Source organism: Heterodontus francisci, chromosome 13, assembly GCF_036365525.1.
Source record: "Heterodontus francisci isolate sHetFra1 chromosome 13, sHetFra1.hap1, whole genome shotgun sequence".
Lineage (NCBI taxonomy): Eukaryota > Metazoa > Chordata > Chondrichthyes > Heterodontiformes > Heterodontidae > Heterodontus > Heterodontus francisci.
In genome coordinates, this window is record NC_090383.1 from 96054544 (window position 1) to 96076797 (window position 22254).

Here is a 22254-nt window from a genome sequence, read left to right on the forward strand (position 1 = left end):
ACAGGTATATTCCATTTGGTCATTAGAAATTTTCAGTTACTGAGGTGAAAAAAAGTCGAAGAAAATTAAGATAGCATTTTGAGCAATTTGAGTGAGAGGTCATACGGTGCTACCACCTGGCCAGATTTGCAATTACAGGGTGCTGAGTTTACATATGTTATCAAGGCTGTATTTAGTGGTCATCCCTAGTTGCCCTGAGAAAGCAATGGTGTGCCTTCTCCTCGAACCATCACAGTCCTCGTGGCGGTGATGCTGCAACAATGGTGCTAGGTAGGGATATCCAGGATTATGGACCCAACAACAATAAAGGAACGGTGACATATTTTCCGAGTCAGGTAGGTGTCACTTGGAACGAAACTTGAGATGGAGTTCTTCCCATGACGTTGCTGTCATTCTCAACAGTAGAGGTCCCAGGGAGGGAGATGCTGTTGAAGTGAGATTTATGAGTTATAACATGGGAGGGGGGGGGGGGGCGCCTGAGAAACAAAAATGTTGAGATCCCCTGTTGTAGATTGTATATAGTGTTACTACAGTGTTCCGGTGTTGGAGAAATGGACATTGAGTCCAGTATTAGTGCTGTTGTGACTGCACTCACCCAGGCAATTAATCTTTATTCCATTGTGCTCCTGATTTGAGCCTTGTAGATGTTGGAAGATCGGAGGTGAGACAATCATCACAGTGTACACAGGCTACGCTGCTTGTGCAACCACATTGCTGATATAGCTGGAAAATGATGACAATTAAGATGTTAATGGTGGGAACTTGTCGGTGGTTGTGCCATTGAAGGTTTTGAAAAGATGGCTAAGTTTTCATTTGTTTGAGATGGTCATTACACACCACTTATATGATGCAAATATTAACTTACTACTGGTCAGCCCAAGCCTGGATTTTATCCAGGTCCTTCTGAAGGCTTATCAATAGCAGCACCAGGAATGCCATAGAATGAAGCATCAACTGAGAAGCTATTATATACAGTGCAGTTCTTCTATCATCCCTGTCCTTGCTCAGAGTTTCCCAATGCTTCCAATTAAAAATCATGTCTAAGTCCCTTCATGGCCTCGCTCAATCCTGCATCCCCGCTTGAACTCTCAGTTGCTCCAACTCTAGACTTTTTTGCATTCCCCATCCACCACCACCCCCCACAACTGCCCACAATTGGTGGCCTTGCCTTCGACAGCCTAGGCCCCATACTCTTGGGTTTCCTGCCTGTCTCTAATGCTCTCCTAATGCCTCCTCCTTTGACTCTGTGTTCATTTTTGTTCGATTGCACTCCTGTGAAGCATCTTGGAATGTTTTTCTTTGTAAATAAGTTATATGTAGTAAGTAAAGTTATGTAAATACCAGTTGTTGTTTGAACATATAAATGGGTTGGGAGTAAAAGCTGGCACTGAAATAAATTTTGACTTCCTTCTGTGAATGCATGTTCTATGGCAATGCTAAAGTATTTTGTCAAATATTCTTTTTTTTCCAATGCCGAATAAAAGATGATTTTGGGAATCTGCTGCTTGCTGAAGTCCTCTTGGAACAATGCCTCAAGGAAAACACAGCCAAGTTGAAAGATTGCACTCCGCTAATGGAAAAGAATGAACCCAAAATGAGAGAAGCCAAAAAGCACTTGAGCATTATTTTAAACAGAGGCAAACTGCAAGTGAGTACAGACCATGAATCATATATACATACATACATGCAACAGCAACTTATATTTATATAGTGCATTTAACATCATAAAATGTCCCAAGGCACTTCACAGGAGTCTTATAAAACTAAATATGGCACCAAGCCCCATATGGAGATATTGGGTTGGATGACCAAAAGCATGGTCAAAGAGAGAGGTTTTAAGGAGTGTCTTAAAGGAGGAAAGTGAGGTGGAGAGGCAGAGATGTGTAAGGAGGATATTCCAGAGCTTAGGGCCTAGGCAACCGAAGGCGTGGCTACCAATGGCGGAGCGATTAAAATCTCGAGGCCAGAGTTAGAGGAGCGCAGATATCTCGGAGGGTTGTGGGGCTGGGGAAGATTAGAGATAGGGAGGGGGTGAGGCCATGGAGGGATTTAAGAACAAGGATGAGAATTTTAAAATCAGGACGTTGCTTGACCGAGAGCCAATGTAGGTCAGCGAGCACTAGGATGGTAGGTGAATGAGACATAGTGCGAGTTAAGATATGGGCAGCAGAATTTTGGATGACTTAAAGTTTACAGAGAGTAGAATGTGGGAGACTAGCCAAAAGTATGTTAGAATAATCAAGTCTAGAGGTGACAAAAGCACGAATGAGGGTTTCAGCAGCGGATGAGCTGAGATAAGATTAAGTCAAGCGATGTTATGATGGTGGAAATTGGCGGTCTGAGTGATGGCATGAAGATGAGGTCGGAAGCTCATCTCAGGGTCAAATGTGGCACCGAAGTTGCAAATAGACTGACTTAATCTCAGACTGTTGCTTGGGAGAGTGATTGAGTTAGTAGATGGGGAATGGAGTTTGGAGCGGGGACTAAAAATGATGGCTTCAGACTTCCCAATATTTAATTGGAGGAAATTTCTACTCATCCAGTATTGGATGTCAGTTAAGCAATCTGATAGTTTAGCAACAGTGAAGGAGTCAAGAGAGGCGGTGTGAAGTGGAACTGGGTGTCGTCAACATACATGTGAAAACTAATGCTCTGCTTTTGATTGATGTCACTGAGGGGCAGCATGTAGACAAGAAATAGGAGGTGGCCAAGGATGGATCCTTTGGGGGACACCAGAGGTAACAGTGTAGGAGCAGGAAGAGAAGCCATTGCAAATAATTCTCTGGCTCTGATTAGATATATAAGGATGGAGCTAGGTGAGAGCAGTCCCACCCAGCTGGACAACAGTGGAGAGGCATTTGAGGGGAATGGTGTGGTCAACAGTGTCAAAGACTGCAGACAAGTTGAGAAAGATGAGGAGGGAAAGTTTACCTTTGTCACAGTCACATAGGATGTCATTTACACACACACATGTATATTTCCTTTCCTACTGCATAAGGTGATGTTAGAGGAAGCTGCTGCTACCTCAGTGTATATAGAATAAACTGTTGATGCATAGCACCGGAAAATAATAGATTATTAAATGAGGTGTAGTTTTGGGGCTAATGCCAGATCCTGTTCAGAAGTAGAGTTCTTTTTTATTCTCTCTCAGGTTATAAAATTATATTTTGGTCAACAATTTTGGATGTTAGTAATCTGTAATTCTTTTTAAGATGTCTTGCATTTGGGGCCAAGAACGTTTAATTTCTTAGTTCGTCAGTAGGTTATGTTCTCCTGCTATGTGTAAAATGTATTTTTTGCGGAACTGTTACAAACTTCCAACGTTTACTAAAGCTATTTTTTTCTCTTTGCATACAGAGGAAAATGAACCGTTAAATCAGATTGATGGTTTACATCTGTATTTTCAGAATGGGAGTGGGGTGGAGAATTAAAATGACAACTAAAAACACAGACCTTCCCTTTTGTTCTTTACTCCCCTTTCCCAGCCTCTGTACTTGCTTAAAACCTGTTCAATCTCTAACTTTTTGCAGTACAGATGAAAGGTCGTCGACCTGAAACGTTGGGCAGGATTCTCCCTCCAAGGGTGGAAACCGAGGTTGGGACTGGCTCTGGTTCCTGAACCCACCTCTGGAGGGGAGAGATCTGGGGGTGGGCAGGGCAGTCACTCATGGTGATTTTCATGGGGGTGGCTAATTATCATGGGGCGAGTTTGCCGTCCTTAATCGGGCTCTTGAAGTTGGAGGGACATTCAGAGGCCTTCCAGCTTGAAAGGAGCAGCAGGCTGCAAGAGAGGATAAGCGAGGAGAGGGTGCTTCACTATGGAGGGACCCTTCAACTTTTTCTGAATCTAAATTTTAAAAAATGAATCTTGCAGCCAGGCCATCTCTGTGGTGGGGTGGAATCCCACTACTGTGTGGCCTGAGCAGCTCCTGCACGCAGGCAGGGAGGGCCTCTATGCTTGCCTGGAGCCCTGGCCCCCACTCTGATCTGCAGCCAGGAGGCTGCCACCAGGCAGTTAAACTGTCCCCCTCTGCCTTAGGAGTTCTGGAGACTGACTGGAAAATTCCAATTGGCCTCCTTTTAATTGGCCTCAATAGGCTCTTACTGAGCCATGTCAGCTACTCGTGCGAGAGGGGCTATTTTTAGTACCCACCATCTCCGTTCCTGGCCCTGGCCCCAGCAAGGGCTCAAAATCCTGTCCAGTAACATTCATTCTCTCCACAGATGCTGCTTGACCTGCTGAGTGATTCCAGCAATTTCTGTTTTGACTTGGATTTCCAGCATTTGCAGTATTTACTTTTGTATAACCGATGTTTGCATGGGTTGGGATTGTCCTCATTCATCACTTCTCTTTCTCAGTGTTACTTTTGTCGCCATCTCCCTGTAACTCAATCAATTTGTTTCCCATTCCCAGTTAAATCAAAGTGCCCATTTAAGATGTATTTTTAAAAGCTCATAATAGATTTATCATTTGACAACACAGTGTTTTCAATCACTAGTGTGGAGTATCCGATCAGCTTCCCTGCTTAAGTTCTAAGCATAGTTTAGTGGCATAGTAGATACTGTAGATGGGAGCAGAAAGTTGCAAAGGAACATTGATAGATTAAGTGAGTGGGCAAAACTGTGGCAGATGGAGTTCAGTGTCGGGAAGTCAACCTTGGAGCTAAGAAAGATAGATCAGAATATTTTCTAAATGGTTTAAAAAAAAAACTAGGAACTTGGAAGAGCATTGAGGTTTAGGGGTCCAAGTGCCGAAATCACTAAAAGCTAATGGACAGGTACAAAATGCACTGGAAAAGGCTAGTGGAATGTTAGTGTTGATCTCAAAGGCATGAAAGTTATGCTACAGTTCTATAAATCTCTGGTTAGACTACGTCTGGAATGCTGTTTTCAATCTTGGCCACCTCAGGAAGAATATATTGACCTTGGAGGGGTGGTAGCGCAGAATCACCAGAGTGATATTAAGCTAAAAGGGTTAAATTATGAGAACATGTTGCATAGATGAGGCTTGTATTCCCCAGAAAAGATAGGGCAAGGGGGCATAACTGTGGGATTTGTGCTAGACCATGCAGGGGTGATGTCAGAAAGCACTTATTTGCACAAGGGGTAATGGAAATCTGGAAAACAATCCCCAAAAAAGCTGCTGAGGCTGGGTCAATTTGAAAATTTCAAAACTGAGATTTAGTTTTTTTGTTAGGCAGGGGTATTAAGGGTTGTAGAACTAAGGCAGGTAGGTGGAGTTAAGATACAGATCAGTCATGATCGTATTGAATGGTGGAACGGGATCGAGTGGCTGAATGGCCTACTCTTATGTTTCTTCCACTCCCTGCAACATGGTTGGTGATCCATCACCTAAATACCAGCATGTGTGAAATGTTGTTCGAATTACATTAACTGTATCCTTGGGATTTTGTTAAACAAAATATAAGAATGACAGAATCCTACTTTGGATTCCAGCTTAATTCCTTTAATGTAGCCCACAGAAAAATGGGACAGACTAAGATCAGTAATACCAGCTTGCCTTTATTCTTTCTCTGGCTTTCTATTGTTCTGGTGTTGAGATGATGTCCATCATTGTCAGACAGCTTTTTGTATAAGAAACTGTCTCTGGTGAAAGCATGTTACATCATTTGGTGTTGGTGTGAATCCACAACATCTTTCATCACAAACTGAGATGCTTTTGTTTAATTTTCACAGCTTTTATAAAACATTTCTGCAGAAGAAAATCAATTTTTGTCCTCCCAACAATTTACTTTCTCAGCCCTCCTATTCTGAAAACATTTGCTAGTTTCCTATATTTCAACCGTGACTACGCTTCAAAAGTTCTTCATTGGATGTAAAGCACTTTGGGACGTCCTGTGGTCATGAAAGTTGCTATATAAATGCAATTCTTTCTTTTTTTTTCTTCCTTCCTGTTGCTACACAACCCTTCTGCACTTCACCAAACTGATTTCATGTGTAAGTAGAGATAACAAGTGTTAAAAGGCTATTTGAAATAAAAATTAAAAAAGTTCCGAAGAAGGGTCACTGACCCAAAACGTTAACTCTGCTTCTCTTTCCACAGATGCTGCCAGACCTGCTAAGTGGTTCCAGCATTTCTTGTTTTTATTTCAGATTTCCAGCATCCGCAGTATTTTGCTTTTATTAAAAGGCTATTTGATTGTTGGAAGCCATCATGGCTAAACAATCTCCTGTACTAGCTTTTTCTATTTCACTTCTGTAATCCTTTTTGGTTGGAAATTTATTTGTTAGCCATCCTCTTCGGGTCTTCCCTATTTTCCTTCTACCCCAATTGACCCAAGGCAATGAGCACTATGTTAAACATTGATTTTGCCATCTTTAAGATCTCTTGAGGCATACATTTAATTCAGCGAACCTTGAATTTACAATAAGTCTGCTTTTAAATGTTGTCTTGACTGTTGAAGTTTTAGTTATAGGTTTTTTTTCACTTTTCCCCTTGGTTTCCCCTTCTTGCCATCATATACAGATCCTTTAAATAGAATTAATTTAATGAAAACAATGAATTACAGAGAAAGTTTGCAAGCTTTCCACATTGGCTGTTTCCTGTTGTTGATGTGCCTGGTATCCAAGAAATTTGAAGAATGTTCCCTAGATCCATCTGTTAGTTATGAGAATTTTCAGGTTTCCTCCCCTCAATTGAAGGCCAACTTCAGGAATACATGGCTTGTGGATTTGAGCTGTTGACCTTTATCCATCACTATGGAGGCTGGTTCTGTGATGTGTAGTAACTTGAGGTGAAAAGCAGAGGTTAGTCTTCTGTGTACATAAACTCTGATAGCATTTTTTTTTTGCACACTGAAAAAAGTAGGCTTTGATTTTGTTCCAGTGAGGGATGTTAGCTTTGTGGAGTGGAATATTTTCCATTGCAGCTACCCAGCATCAAGCATCCTAGGTCAAGTATGGTATGGTTAGATGTAGAGAGAAACTCCCTCTACTTTGTACTAGCCCCAGGAGAGTATCCTTTATTGCACCAGAATTAATTTTTTCCATTTCCAATGCCAATCCTCTGAGTTAGATTTACTTTTGGGTCTCCAAGCAAGGGCTTGGATTGAGATGCTGCAGATTCATCTTAGAAAAGATCCTTGCAGATAGAGGAGATATTTTTTCTGCCAGCCTTGATTTAAGCCCATGTTTCAGATAGAAAAACTCACTGCGCCATTTATTGAAAGTCGTGATTCTCGTCGTTCAACTTCAGTATTTTCTTTTATTCAGCCAGCATTTGTTGTCTATCCCTATTCGCCCTTGAGAAGGTGATGGTGAGCTGTCTCTTGAACTGCTGCTGTCCATGTGGTGTAAGCGCATCCACCGTGCTGTTGGGGAGGGAGTTCCAGGTTTCTGACCTAGCAACAGGGAAGGAACGGCGATACAGGTCCAAGTTAGGTTGGTGTGTGGCTTGGAGGGGAACTTGCAGTTGATGCTGTCGCCATGCGCCTGCTGTCTTGTCCTTCTAGGAGTTGGCAGGTTTGGAAGGTGCTGTCGAAGGAAGCTTGCGAGTTGCTGCAGTGCATCTTGTAAATGGTACATCCTGCTGTCACTGTGTAACAGTGGTGGAGAAAATGAATGTTTTATGGTGATGGATGGGGTGACGATCAAGTGGGCTGCTTTGTCCTGGTTTTGTTGCATGAAGGCACAAACTGCTTCAGTATCTGATGAGTCATGAAAGGTACCGAACACTGTGCAATCATTAGCAAACATCCCCACATCTGACCTTTTGATGGAGGGAAGGTCATTGATGAAGCAGCTGAAGATGTTGGGCCTTGGACACTACCCTGTGGAATTCCTGCAGTGTTGTCCTGGGGCTGAGATGATTGGTCTCCAATAACTACAACCATCTTCCTTTGTTCCGGTATGACTCCAACCAACGGAGAGCTTTCCCCCTATGTTCCCATTGACTTCAATTTTGCTAGGGCTCCTTGATGCCACACTTGGTCAAATGCTGCCTCCAAGTCAAGGGTAGTCACTGTAATGGAATGGAATGAATATATTGCCATCGGCGATACCACATTTCTTCCAGATATATAATATATATAGTACGTCCTGTATATCAGAATATGAAGGAATTTGACTTTCAACTAGCCTTACGAGCACACAGCAGCTATTACTGAAGATGTGATCAAACTTGAGATTAGGTAATGATTTGTTATTTTCAAAATTTGCTCATATAGTGTTATGACCAAGGCGGGAGCAGTGCACTGTCTTTCTCTAGTTCCACTTCTCCACAGGTCACAACATATATTTAAATGTGTACCCAGTTACCAATATGGCCAATTATATACTCTTTTTATTTCAGAATAAAATTCACCAACCAGGTTTCTTTAATAAACAACAAAAGTGTTAATTTATTATAAAAACAAGACTTGGTCAATAAAGATGCAAAGCTTTAACTCCATTTGAAATATGACAGTAAATATATATATTCCCTTCTAAATACCCAACACACACACCGGTTAAAGGAAAAAATAAAGATGCTTTGGCCAAAGTGCTTGTTAATTCTTGAATAGAATGGATAAGATATGTTATGTTTCAGATGGCATACAGTCTGGCTTAGATGGGTCACTGGGATATTTTCAGAAGCAGTTCATTTAGGAGATGTGGAGAGGAAGTCATCCAAAAGCTTCTCTGGAGAAATGTGGCATCAGATGTTACAGCTATTGCACGCTGGATTTTTTCAGTGTTTCTCAGGGAGGTGGAGAAAAGATGAGCTGGGTGTTTTCTTTCAGCAGGCTACACACCCAACTTTCTCAAAACAGTATTTAAAAATGAAACCCACTCTTGAGCACCATAAATCTTGACATGTCCCTTCTCTTGTAAACAACTCCCATAGTCAGAAGGCACCTGTTGTTTACTTAGCTGAAGACATGTGACATTCAGTAATGTTTTTAAACAGAGTCCTCCCAGTGACCCTTTTTAAAAAAAAAAGTCCTATATTTGTGGAATCCAGTCCTTCAATCCTCCAATGAATCCATCTCCACAATTCTAAAACACGAGTCCTCAAAAAATATTAAAAATGGAAGCGCTTTCGTAAATATAGTAAGGCACATAGTTTTTTTTAATCACTTAAACTTACTATGATGGGTGCCAACAGCTTTGTTCTCCTCCTCTTTCAGCACAATCTGATGACTGAAGCCATTCTTACCTTAGCAAAACTGCATTTTGTGGAGGGGTCGTATCACGATGCACTCAGCATGTATGCCCGGGTAGGAATCGATGACCTTTATAATGAAGATGAACCGCTTTATAAGAAAAGGCTCTTGGCAGAAGCCTATGTTATTAAAGGTAACCACAGTTAACTTTTATTTTGCTATATAATACTTTTTAATGACAACTTTAGTACATCTACTGAAAATTGAAAAACTTAGGAAAGACTACGTAGAAGTACAGCTGGATTATTTTAAGGTATTGAGCAGATTTGAGAAACATTTTTTGTACTGTTAATCTTTTGCAATGTGGTAAGTTGTTAATGGGTGTTTTCATGGGCGAGCATTATTGAAAAATCTGTCTTGATTCCAAGGCCACTCATTCAGAGCAATCCCCATGGTAAATGACCATTTACTTAATGATTTTCTTCACATATATTTGTTTTATTAAAATAATACCCAGTTTTCTCCCACTCTCCCCTTCACATGTGGATGCAATTCCAAAGCTAACAGCTACCAATCAGTACTTTATTCAAGCAACAGCTTGAATAATGAGTATTGACAGTCTACATGAATGTGGAGGGTGTCATAGTTGAGCATAATCCAGTAGGAATCACTCAATAGGTATTGGAACCGGGGATCTTAATTGAATATTGGAATTATGAATTATATTGAAATAATGTATCTCAACTATCTGGTTAAACAACTTTATAGAAGCAGCACAGTTTAATGTGAAAGTAGTATTGTGCTTTATAATATGGTTATGTCATGCTGAAGAAAATGATTAAAATTAGTTTATCACTTCTTCAGTAGAGGAGAGCAGGAACAGTTTCTTTAGTATTTGCAGTAATATGTTCATACTGACTGACCATGACTTGAATTTTTATATTTTGTTAAATCAATTCGAAATGTGTTAATTTTAATTTGGCTGTAACCATCGATTGTTAGCAAAACCCTATTAAATTTCACGCAGACTGTTTTGGAGAGAGGTTGTACTCATTTTTCATTACTGCAAAATGGGTCTTTTAAGCAGAAAGTACAAAGCAAGCTTCAATTTTAAAGTTTAAGAAGTTTCCATGAATTGTTTTTCAGATATTTTGAGTATTAGCAAAGAACTGAAAAGGATAATCAACTTTTTATTTAACATCAAAAACGTTGCCAGCATTTCGATCTGAAAGCAGTGTGGACATTAGAAGTTATAGTGATACAGCACTGAAACAGGCCCTTCGGCCCACTGAGCCTGTGCCGACCAACAACCACCTATTTATACTAATCCTACATTAATCCCATATTCCCTAGCATATCCCCACCATTCTCCTACCACCTACCTACACTAGGGGCAATTTACAATGGCCAATTTACCTGTCAACCTGTAAGTCTTTGGCTGTGGGAGGAAACCGGAGCACCCGGCGGAAACCCACGCGGTCACAGGGAGAACTTGCAAACTCTGCACAAGCAGTACCCACAACTGAACCCAGGTCACTGGAGCTGAGACGCTGCGGTGCTAACGACTGCACCACTGTGCCGACATTGGAAATCTGCTTGGCTCTCACTGGAGACAAGTAGAGTACTGCTGTGGCAAACCCGTATCGAAAGTACTACTGAAGCATTTAAAGCATTCAGTTTAAAAGTGGTATAGTTTCTGGGTTCAATGTTAATGTAGCATCTTCCTTCACAATTTTCTTTATTCATTCATGGGATGTGGGCATCGCTGGCTAGGCTAGCATTCATTGCCCATCCCTAATTACCCTTGAGAAGGTGGTGGTGAGCTGCTATCTTGAACCGCTGCAGTCCTTGGGGTGTAGGTACATCCACAGTGCTGTTAGGAAGGGCGTTCACAAGAACACAAATAGGAACAGAAGTGGACCTATGGTCCATCGAGCCTGCTCTGCCATTTATGCAATTGTGGCTAATCTTGGGCTTCAGTTCCACTTTGCTGCCTGTTCCCCATTTCCCTTAATTTCCTGCGAGACCAAAAATCTATCTTTCCCAGACTTCCAAACATGTCACTGTGGACAGTTGGAATTCTGTGAACAGCAAAAGCAGTTTTTTATTTTTGTAGTGCGTCTCCCTTCACAAGAGGGAAAGGATAATTGAGTTTCAGGGTCAGCAATAGAAGAAAAGCACTGAATTTCAGTAGTGAAACCAGTCTACTGCTGAGCAGACCACAAACAGAAATCCATCAAACACCAAGCCTGTCAAAAGCCACTGGTGGTAAGCAGGAGGCAGGCCACAAGGTTCCCCTGGCTGTACTATAGGTACCGCTGCCATAAATGGATATCTTGTTAGAGACTTCTTAGCTTGAACACCTAAGTTATTTCCTCTTGTGTTACACAGTGTGAGTTCACCTAGCAGGATGGATTGGATTCAAAGAATGTTTTACTCGCCACAAACATCTGCATGTAGCAGTGGTGCGACTAATGTTCCAGTTGGAGTGTAAGCACTGTTTCATCAGCTGGTGTTGGGCCATGTATGATGCAGCTTCCAGTCATTTTAAAACTTCCAGCATTTGTACTTAAATTGCACTACCCATTACATGGCAGGAATGGTTTGATCAGTGTGTGTATATCATTCATTGCACTTTATACTTGTGTAATGAAAAGTAAAAGAGTAGTAGGAGCAGGTATTTCAATAATTAGGCGAAACATATTTCATAAAATCAATTAAATGTCTTCAGGTAAAAATTGGGAACAAGGATAAATGACTTAAAAGACTACATATATATTAGTTAATAGATAAACCAGCAGTCATTCTATTATTTTCTTCCTGTTACCTTCTGATCTTTCAGGTTTTTTTTGTTCATTTTTCTACTTGGTCTCACCTGATTTCTTTTACATGACCACTTGCAGTTGAATGTTTTTCATGGGTTCTGGTGACTACCACAAAATTTGCAAAACATCATTGTGGTGTGTCTGGCAGTATTAGGTTGTAAGTTTCAGATAGATCTCTGCAAATGCTGAACTAATTATTTCCTGGTGATCGGTTCCTGAGAGAGTACTTTTTTTATTAAGTAATTAAATATACAGATGCCACGCCCATGTTTCCCTTGAATGATATATGAAGACATTGTTAACTTGACTGAAATTTATTTGTACTTTGCTAGTTGAAAACGTAATAAATAATTTTCTGGAGAGTGGGTGTGTAGTTATTGGGTTTGCAGCTGGCATCTTCTGTAAGTGGTCAGTCTTCATGTCAATCATAAGCATTTCCAGAAATTACCACAAAAATGTATTTATCTGTGAGTTCTAACGTACATTTTTGGATTCAAACCTTGGACAGGAAATAGTTTATCGGGTTAATATATTTTAATAGTTTACATTGTGCAGCTTACAGCATTTTCCACTCAACAGCAAATAATTAGCATTTTATCCACCCACTAAATTATATGTAAAGAGTGATTTGTTTACAAATTATAAATGTGAAGAATAGGCGAATGTGTCTATTCTGTCTTTCAGCTTGACTTACTGAAGTAAAAAAAGATAGGGGAACAGAAGGTTCAGTGGAAGAATAGAAACATAAAAATAAAAGTCTAGGACAAAGTAATTGACTCAAAAGAGCAAATTATAGCAAAATAAACAGGAACCATGTTCAATTTAAATGGAGGGTAAAATTGGCAAGGGTACAATGACATACATGTTCTAGTAAGGGGGAAAAAACAAATGTACCAAAGGCTAGAGTTCATGGATAAATAAAGAGATTAGATCAAACTTGAATCTAAAAAAAGTATTTTAAACTTAGAAAAAATAAGGAAAGCCAGGATAAATGTGAAGAATTTGGGGGAAAAAAGGGAAATTAGAAAGGCTAGGAGGTAAGGATAATAAGAGAAAATTAACAAAAAATATCAAGGCTTAATAATAGACATTCTTAAAGGCACATTTGTAGCAAGAGAATAGTGAAGATTGGGGCAGAGGTGAAGGAGGGAGGCTTGTAGTGGACAGCAAGGAATAGCGGAAATACCAAATGCTCACTTAGTGTCAGTTTTCAAGTGCATATTGTTACAACCGAGACGGGAGGAGGGCACTGTTAATTCAGTCCCACTTCTCCACAGGTCACAACGTATATTTTAAATTTTCCCACTTAACGAAACAGTCAATCAGATATTCTACTTTTCCCCAGAATAAAGCACAGCAACCAATCTTTAAACAAAATTATCTGTTTATTATACCCCAAGTTTTACCCAATAATAAAGTAAACATACATGCAAATTGAAATATTAAAGCCCCTTATTTTTATCCTAGCGCCCCCCCCCCCCCACACACACACACACACACACACACACACGAAGGAAAAACAAAACTTATATTAATCGATGATATGGAAGTCCTTTGTTTTGGTGAGGTATCCCAAAGTTGAATAGGTGGCTGCCACTAGGAATTTTTCCAGGCGATGTTGCTGAACAGTCTGTTTGGGTAGACGTTCAAAGAAATTCAACTACAGAAGGCTTCACATAGGTCTTCCATCAGGTGTGCAGCCGCAAAGGTTTCAATTCTCTCACATTCGATGCAAAGTTCTTTTAAAGATGCAAGGTTTTCTGCAAACATTCAGGAGTTTTTCAAAATACAGGAGGCAACAGTACAACCTCATGCAGAATTTGCTTTTCAAGAACAGGGATTCTTCAAAAAGCGGTAACAGTTGTCTGGATTTTCTTCTGTTCTCCTGGCAGGTCAATAAGCAAAACTCCAATTGCCTCCTTTTATCCAAAAACCAGCTGACTTTTTTAATAGTTCAAAAATGAAACGAACGTTTTCCAGGCAAGTCCTATGACGATCACAAATCTTGTCTTGTCAATAAGCAAAATAGCTCTTGAGTCAAAACACAATCCCCTGCTATGTTTACTTGAAATCATGTGCTTCCCAGTAAAAACCTGTTTACTGGTCAACCTTCTGTTGACCTTTTTTGAAAAAAACACCCCAAAGTTTAGCTTCTTCAAGATTCTAGCATCCATGAAATCCTTTTCAGTTTAAAAAAAAATATAGATTCTCAAGTTTTAACAAAAAATGGAAACCCATGTAACAATATTGACATTGTAAAATCGCTAGAAATGGATACATTATAGTTAGTGGAGGTTATTATACAAAGAGAGCTGGTACTGAATAAATTACTCAAACTTAAGGTAGACAAATCACTCAAACCTGATGTTTTAAATTAGAGGATGCTACAGGAAACATCATAAGAAATAGCAACGGCCTTGATTATGACTTCCCAAAATTGTTTGGAAAGGAAAATTGTGCCAGAGGCTGGACAATTATAAGCCTGTTAGTCTTTCTTCAGTTGTCTGCAAACTACTGGACTCCATAATATGGGAAGAAATTATTAAGCAGTGTAGAAAGGAGTTAATATAGGTCAGTCAGCACAGCTTGCAATTCTTTGGATAATACAGATAGATGAAGGAAATGAAATGGATGTGGTTTATATGAATTTTGGAAAAAAAAGTATTTGATATGATTCTGTGTGAGGGGCTTATAGCAAGACGGAATGTGGCTACATAGATAGAGACATGGTTGGAGGGCAGAAAACACAAGGCAGGAGTACAAATAAGTTCCTAGGAATAGATCCACCAATTTGCATGTTGGTGCTGTTCTCACTTTATACAGAAATGGTCAGCAACAACTTGTATTTATATAACACCTTTAATGTAATAAAATGTCCCAAGACACTTCACATGAGCAATATACAACAAAATACATCGAGACATATAAGGATATTATTAGGGCAAATGGCCAAAAGTTTGGTCAAAAAGGTAGGTTTTATGGAGTGTCCTAAAGGAGGAAAGTGAGGAGAAAGGCAGAGAGGTGGAGGGAGGGAACTCCAGAGCTTGGGGCCCAGGAAACTGAAGGCAAGGCAATCAATTATGGAGCGATTAAAATCGGGGATGGTCAAGAGGCCAGAATTAGATGAGCACAGATGTTTCAGAGGGTTGTGCGACTGGAGGAGATTACAGAGATAGGGAGGGGCGAAGTCGGGGAGAGATTTGAAAACAATGATGAGAATTTTAAAATCAAAACATTGCTTGACCGGGAACCAATGTAGGCCAATGAAAATAGGGGTGATAGGTAAATGGGACTTGGTACGGGTTAGGACACAAACAGCAGAGTTTTGATGACCTCAACTTTACGGAGGGTAGAATATGGGAGACCAGCCAGGAGTGCACTGGAATAGTCAAGTCTAGAGGCCGCAAATGCATGAATGAGGGTTTCAGCAGCAGGTGAGCTGAGACAGGGATGAAGGTGGGCGATGGTACGGAGGTGGAAATAGGCAGTCTCAGTTGATGGCGTAAATACGTGGTTGGAAGCTCATCTCGGGGTCAGATATAACAGCAAAGTTGTGAACAGTCTGGTTTAATCTCAGACTGTTGCCAGGCAGGCGGATGGAGTCTGTAGTTAGGGAACGAAGTTTGGAGCAGGGACCAAAAACAATGGCTTCGGTCTTCCTAATATTTAATTGGAGGAAATTTCTGCTCTTCCAGTACTGGATGTCGGATAAAGCACCCGATAATTTAGCAACAGTGGAGGAGTTGAGAGAGGCGGTGGTAAGGTAGTGCTGGTGTCTGTGCTTTTGGATGATGTCACCGAGGGGCAGCAGGCAGATAAGAAAAGGGAGAGGGCTGTGGATAGATTCTTGGGGACACCAGAGGTAACGGAGTGGGAGCAGAAAGAGCAAGTGATACTCTGGCTATGATTAGATAAGGATGGAACCAGGTGAGAGCAGTCCCAACCAGCTGGACGTTAGTGGAGAGGTGTTGGAGGAGGATGGTGTAGTCAACCATGTCAAAGCCTGCAGACAGGTCAAGAAGCATGAAGTGGGATAATTTGCCTTTGTCACAGTAAACTAGGATGCCATTTGTGACTTTGAGAATTGTTTCGGTACTGTGGTAGGGGTGGGAACCTGATTGGAGGGATTCAAACCTGGAGTTCTGGAAAAGATGGACATGGATTTAGTAGGCAACAATATGTTCAAGGCCTTTGGAGAGTAAAGGGCAGTTGGAGTTGGGGTGGTAGTTTGCAAGGATGGTGGGGTCAGGGTTTTTCTTTTGAGGAGAGGGCCGATGACAGCAGATTTCAAGAAGACGGGGACCAAAACCTGAAGAGAGAACTGGTAACGGTTTCAGCTAACATGGAGCCAGGATAGGAAGTTGGGTGGTCAGCGGTTTAATGGATCTAGGGTTGAGGGCGCAGGAGGTCGGTCTCATTGACAAGATAAGCTTGGAGGGTATGAGGGGAGATAGGATAGAAAGATGTGAGTTTTGGGCTAGGGCAGGAAGGACGCTTTAGAGGAAGTTTAGCCTGGTGAGCTAGTAGAAGAGAGGAGTCTGGCAGAGGCAATTGATCGGATGGTCTGTATCTTGGCGACAAAAGTTCATGAGCACCTTGCGCTTATTGGAGGTGAAGGTGAAGGTGGAGAAGACAGAGAAGAGGGTTTTACGAAGATGGTTTGCAGTGGAGAAAAGAAACCAGTCATAAAGTGGGGCTATCTTTGCATTCTAGGATGATCCTGGCATCGTGAGCAGTTTTAGCAGACAAAGAGCAGCACCTGATGGTGCTTTTATGTTGTCCAGCCAGATCTGGTGGTGGATGGCTAAATCAGTTGTCCGCCATATCCTTTCAAGTCCACATCCCTTGGACTTAAGGGAGCAGCGATGAGGGCTAAAGCAAAGAGAACATCAGGGTGAGAGGAAGTAATCGTTTATTGGAGAGTAGGACATCAAAGGTGGAGGTGAAGGTGCATTTGAGTAAATTAGTAGCTGCAGAAATGTTGTGGGGAATGGATAGCCAAAGGCTAAACAGTTGGGATTTTGAAAGTGCAGTTATAAGTGAATTGAGTCTAGAATTAAGAATTGAAAGCTAGCCTCAGTAATGGTGCCATGAAACGATCATTGCTTATCATAAAAACCCATCTGGTTTACTGATGTCCTTTAGGGAAAGAAATCTGCCGTCCTTACCTGGTCTGGCCTACATGTGACTTCAGACCCACAACAATGAGGTTGACTCTTAACTGGCCTCTGAAATGGCCTAGCTAGCCACTCAGTTGTCAAGGGCAATTAGGGATGGGCAACAAATGCTGACCTTGCCAGTGATACTCACATCCTGTGAAAGAATTTTAAAAAATCTAAATTTGCTGAATATACCAATTTGGGGGTTGTGGCATACTGTGATTAGGAATGTGAAAGACTGCAGGAGGACTGAAATAGGCTTGGAAGACGAACAAATAGGTGCAGATGCAGTTGCATTTAGAAAAATGAGAAGTAATACAGTTTGAATTAAGGAAAGGAAATGCACCTTAAATTTATTGAAGGAATCTTGGAATGCAGGTGCGCATGTCGTTAAAGATGGCTACGCAAATAGATCAGGCCATTAAAAAACACAAATAGTCCTTTGTTTTTATCTAGCAGCATAGAATACAAAAACGAGAAGATAATGTTGAGCTTCTACAGCACCATGAGCTGCAGGTAAAGCTTTGTATACAGTTTTGGGAACGCCATTATAGCAGGAACATAAAACCAATAGAAAAGGTGTAGTGTAGATTGACTGGGATGTTATCAGAGATGATTAGGTGGGGTCATGAAACCCTGAGAAGTTGGGGCTTTTTCAGTAAAGCTGAAAAGATTAAGAGCGATCAGATAGAACTCTTAATCTTTCTGACTGGTTTTGATAAGGTGAACTATGACTGATTCTTTGTCTTGGTTGATGAGAATGTAACGAGGCATCAATTTGAAGATAATCACAAAAAGAATAAAAGGAGAGGTTAGAATAATACACAGATTAGTTAGAATGTGTGATTCTCTGCCCGAGAATCAGAGTCAATGGATTATTTTAAAAGGGAATTGGATGGCAGCTTGAGGAAGAGGATGTAGGCAACAAGCAGGAAAGTAATATTGGACTAGGTTCATGGAAAGAAATTGGCATAGATTTGATGGTCTATTTCTGTGCTATAACATTCTGTTCAAAATTTTGAAGGATTTTGATAAGGTAAATGGGGAAAAAACTACTGGTTGGTAATTAATCATCAATAAAGGGAGGCATTAGTTCTTTTTATTCAGAGCTTTCAGAAACAAAAATTACGAAAAGATTTTGAAAGGGAAGTGAATAAACATTTGAAAAAGAAAATTTAAAGGTATGGAGAAATGGGTTAAGTGGGATGACTCTAGGAGAAAGCATAGGTGTAAGGGGTCAAATGGCTTCCCTCCATGCTTTAAAAATGTATGATTCTCTTAGCCTGATGTTTGTTGTCGAGCAGTATTTTGAAGTTCTTGCCATTTGCACTTTATCCAGAAGGTGCTGATCCATGTTCATAAAGATGTCTTCTTTGGCCTCCTTATCTCGAGAGGTGGTCAGTGGTTTGTGAAGCAGCGCCTGGAGTGGCTATAAAGGCCAATTCTAGAGTGACAGGCTCTTCCACAGGTGCTGCAGAGAAATTTGTTTGTCGGGGCTGTTGCACAGTTGGCTCTCCCTTTGCGCCTCTGTCTTTTTTCCTGCCAACTACTAAGTCTCTTCGACTCGCCACATTTTAGCCCCGTCTTTATGGCTGCCCGCCAGCTCTGGCGAACGCTGGCAACTGACTCCCACGACTTGTGATCAATGTCACAGGATTTCATGTCGAGTTTGCAGACGTCTTTAAAGCAGAGACATGGACGGCAGGTGGGTCTGATATTCATAAAGATACACTAGTAAAACTATCAGACTTGTACGATGCGCATGCTATCCTTTTCAGTTTCCTATTTCATTGGTTAAGCTTCTGTTCTTTAAGCTCTTTGAAATAATTTACATTAATCAGATATTAATCAATCCCAGCTGATTCAAACACTAAATCATAATGATCTAAAATGGCACAAAGGTTTATTCCTGTGAGTGTAGTACACTTACATAGAATTTACATTGCAGTTTGGCCCAACTGGTCTATGCTGGTGTTTATGCTCCATACAAGCTGCCTCCCACCCTACCTCATCTAACCCTATCTGCTCTGTGTGCTGAAGAGCAACAGGCTATTTATGTATGTGTTTGAGATTTGAGACGTGTTTGAGAAATGATAAAGCAAGTGAATGTTATGCTGAAGTGGACAGATTACAGTGTGAAAATTGAAGATAGATATGTTCACACAATAAGTTCAGATGAAGGAGGCCCTTAAATCTATTTGGATTGATGTTTAATACAATTAGAAGGTTGTATGTCAGTGTTCCGGAAATGGCAAAAGCTACTGATTGTTGCTTCTTTTGCCTTTGTCTGCCTTTTCATTTAAATCCATATAACATTGCAATTTAAGAAATTGAAATCATTTTAGGTGCTTTTGGAGGGAAAAATGGTTTCTCAAATGTTTTTCTAGTGCAATTACCAATGAAAATTCAGTTGAAATATATAACAAATTTGGCAATTTTATGCTTGGATCATGCATGTGTAATGGAGAGAATGGAAATAATGTACATTAGCTTGTGTAGTTCGGGTATACATTGCTAATACTGTAAATTAGTATTTTAAATTGTCCCAGGTGTTTAAGATGGTGATTTATTTGTACAGCTATGTGATCTCTTGAGCTTTTGATGTTGCATTGTGAAGAATTATAATGAATTGAAATCGCAAAACAAATTTTATTGTATTTGTAAATTGAAGTTTGATTCTTTTACTTCTAAAACAATCTGAACTATGCACCTGATTGAGGAAAGATTAAATTTTTGTTTAAATATTTCTAACAGCTGAATGCAGGTTTCCACTGCTTCATGGGGTTGAGGGTTTTAGAGGCTTGTTCATCCACTTGCAGTGTGCATAAGCCTTATTAAGTAATACTGTAGCCTTCAAATGATTAAAGAATACATGCTGTTGCAAAAGTTTTGGAAAAAAAACTGCACCTGACACTTTTCCTTTGTTATCTTGCTCTGCTTGTAATTCCTAGCAAGCACCCACTGCTTGTTATCAGCAGCCAATCTATTTACTCAATTAGTTTATGCACACTGGAGGAAAATTGTACATTTTCTTTGCTGAAACATTTCACACTGTTCTTGCGAACAAGAAAACCCTTTTATATTTCTGTTGTAAATGTTGCTTAATCTTGCTATCTGTCCACTGCTCTCTGCCCTTTTTCAGCATGTCCAGCTTGTTTCGCCAATGACAGCTCAGCGATGAGGCAGGGTCCTGCAACGGTATGTATACATTACGCATCAAATGTGCCTCTGCTGAAATTACTCTGCAAAATTGCTTCATTTGCTAAGACTGTTTTTAAAAAAAAAAAAATTGGCATGTTGGGGAATGGAATCGCTCACTGATAGTCAAGTTTCACAATCTCTGGATGTTTGTGTTGCAAATTTCAAGCCTGCCTCATTTTCACTTGGGCTAAGTGTCTCTGGTTTCTTCCCTTTTTTTGTTTAATAAGCAGATATTTGTTATCTAGCTTCCAGTTAACTGTTTCAAAAGTTAGACTGTCCTATCTAAAAAGAGTGGGCAAGCGATAACCCTTTTATTGCTGGTGCAGATGCGTATTTTAGTGCCCATCCTTTTTGTTTTTATGTACTTTCATTAACAAAAATAGAAAATGTTGGAATTACACAATAGATCAGTCAGCACCTATAAAAACATTAAAACAGGTTTAATGTTTTGGAAATAAACCTTTATCAGAATTGTTGCTCCACAGTCAGGTTTAAAAAAAAAGTTCTTCACCACAAGGTGGAGCTATAACTCTTAGTCCAAACACAGCCTGAATCAGTTGCGTGCCAAAGATGAAAGCAGTCAATAATAATAGGCAATATCCTTAATGCTGATATTTGTGGATTGGATTGAATTCAGTTTCTTCAATTTTTTCCTCAATTTTATCTCATCTGTTTTGAAAGGGGTTAGCACTATCTAGAATTTCTGAATTGCAAGTCAAAATTCATTCACACAGCAGAAATATATCTGGTGATTTTCAGTGGTTGTAATGCCATAGTATGTAGCAGTTGGGCTAACCTGGCAATTTCAGTGAAACTCATCTATTGGAGTTCCTCTCTCCGGGCTCCTCAGGATTCTAGCTGATTGTGAGGTAGGCGAATCATGATGAAGGGGCCTTGGGAGAGCAGTAAAGGTGAACATCTCATAATGATGCTGTCAAGGTAGTAGCAGCTACCTGTGTATCAAAGCATTGCCATAAAAGGAACAACTGTCACTGGAAACTTGTAGTCTATTTTTTGGGGTTTAGTGGGAAATTTGTTCCATTAAGAAAAAGGTAGAAAAAAGCTAAGAGAAATTCTACTTGGGATAGTCAATTCGTTGACTGGGTTGTGAATAGTTAACGTGAGAGAAAAATAATAAAATACACTAGATTTCTTCTTGCTTTAAAATTCTGCCAAGTGCCAGAATTTGCGTTGGTGGGGAGAATTACCTTTGTGTTTTTTTTTTCTCCCTTGTGACCCTTCTGTTTCCATTTTTACTTTCACCCCATCCCAGGGAACGTGATGTCCTTTTTTTTTTACAAATGAAGCTTCAGTTTCCCCTTTTCAACAACTCACTTGTCAGGTTTAAGCGAATTCCACATTTTATCACTGAAGAACAAAGTCACTTGGGAACAAGCTAGCTGTGATTCAGTGGTCTCTCACCTCTGAGTCAGAATGTTATGGGTTCAAGTCCCACTCCAGGTACTTGAGTGCAAAATTTAGGCTAACAGTCTCCAGTGCCGTACTGACTGAGTGCTGCACTGTCAGAGGTGCCATCTTTCAAATGACACATTAGACTGAATTGTCATCTGTCCTCTTGGGTAAACATAAAAGATTCTGTATATGAAGAACAGCAGGGGAGTTCCCCTAGGTATCCTAGCCAATATTTATCCTTCAATCAATGCATTAAAAAAAAAAGATTTTCTGTTCATTATTATGTTGCCGTTTGTCAGAGCTTGCTGTGCACAAATTGGCTGCTGTGTCTCCTCATTATAATAGTGACTTCAGTTCCAAAGTCCTTAATTTGCTGTGAAGTGCTGTGGGACATTGAGGTCTTGAAAAGTACTATATAAATGCAAGTTTTTCTGGCTTTCCTTTTCAATTTTCTCTTGAACAGTCTGACTCCCATTCAAACAAAATAATGTACTTGGCTAGCTCACTGGGCTAGTTAAATCCCTCTGCTCTGTCTCCTCCACTCTCACCTCC

At 40.3% G+C, this 22254-nt stretch overlaps 1 protein-coding gene across 3 annotated transcripts in view; it reads left to right on the top strand.

Moving 5' to 3' along the window:
• LOC137376519 (tetratricopeptide repeat protein 7A-like) overlaps positions 1-22254 on the top strand; it is a 319646-nt gene that overhangs the window by 11219 nt on the left and 286173 nt on the right. For all 3 annotated transcript variants that reach the window (XM_068045223.1, XM_068045224.1, XM_068045225.1), the window contains exons 2-3: positions 1485-1648; positions 9129-9297. In XM_068045223.1, the coding sequence (XP_067901324.1) occupies positions 1485-1648; positions 9129-9297 (333 nt within the window). The remainder of the gene's footprint in view (positions 1-1484; positions 1649-9128; positions 9298-22254) is intronic.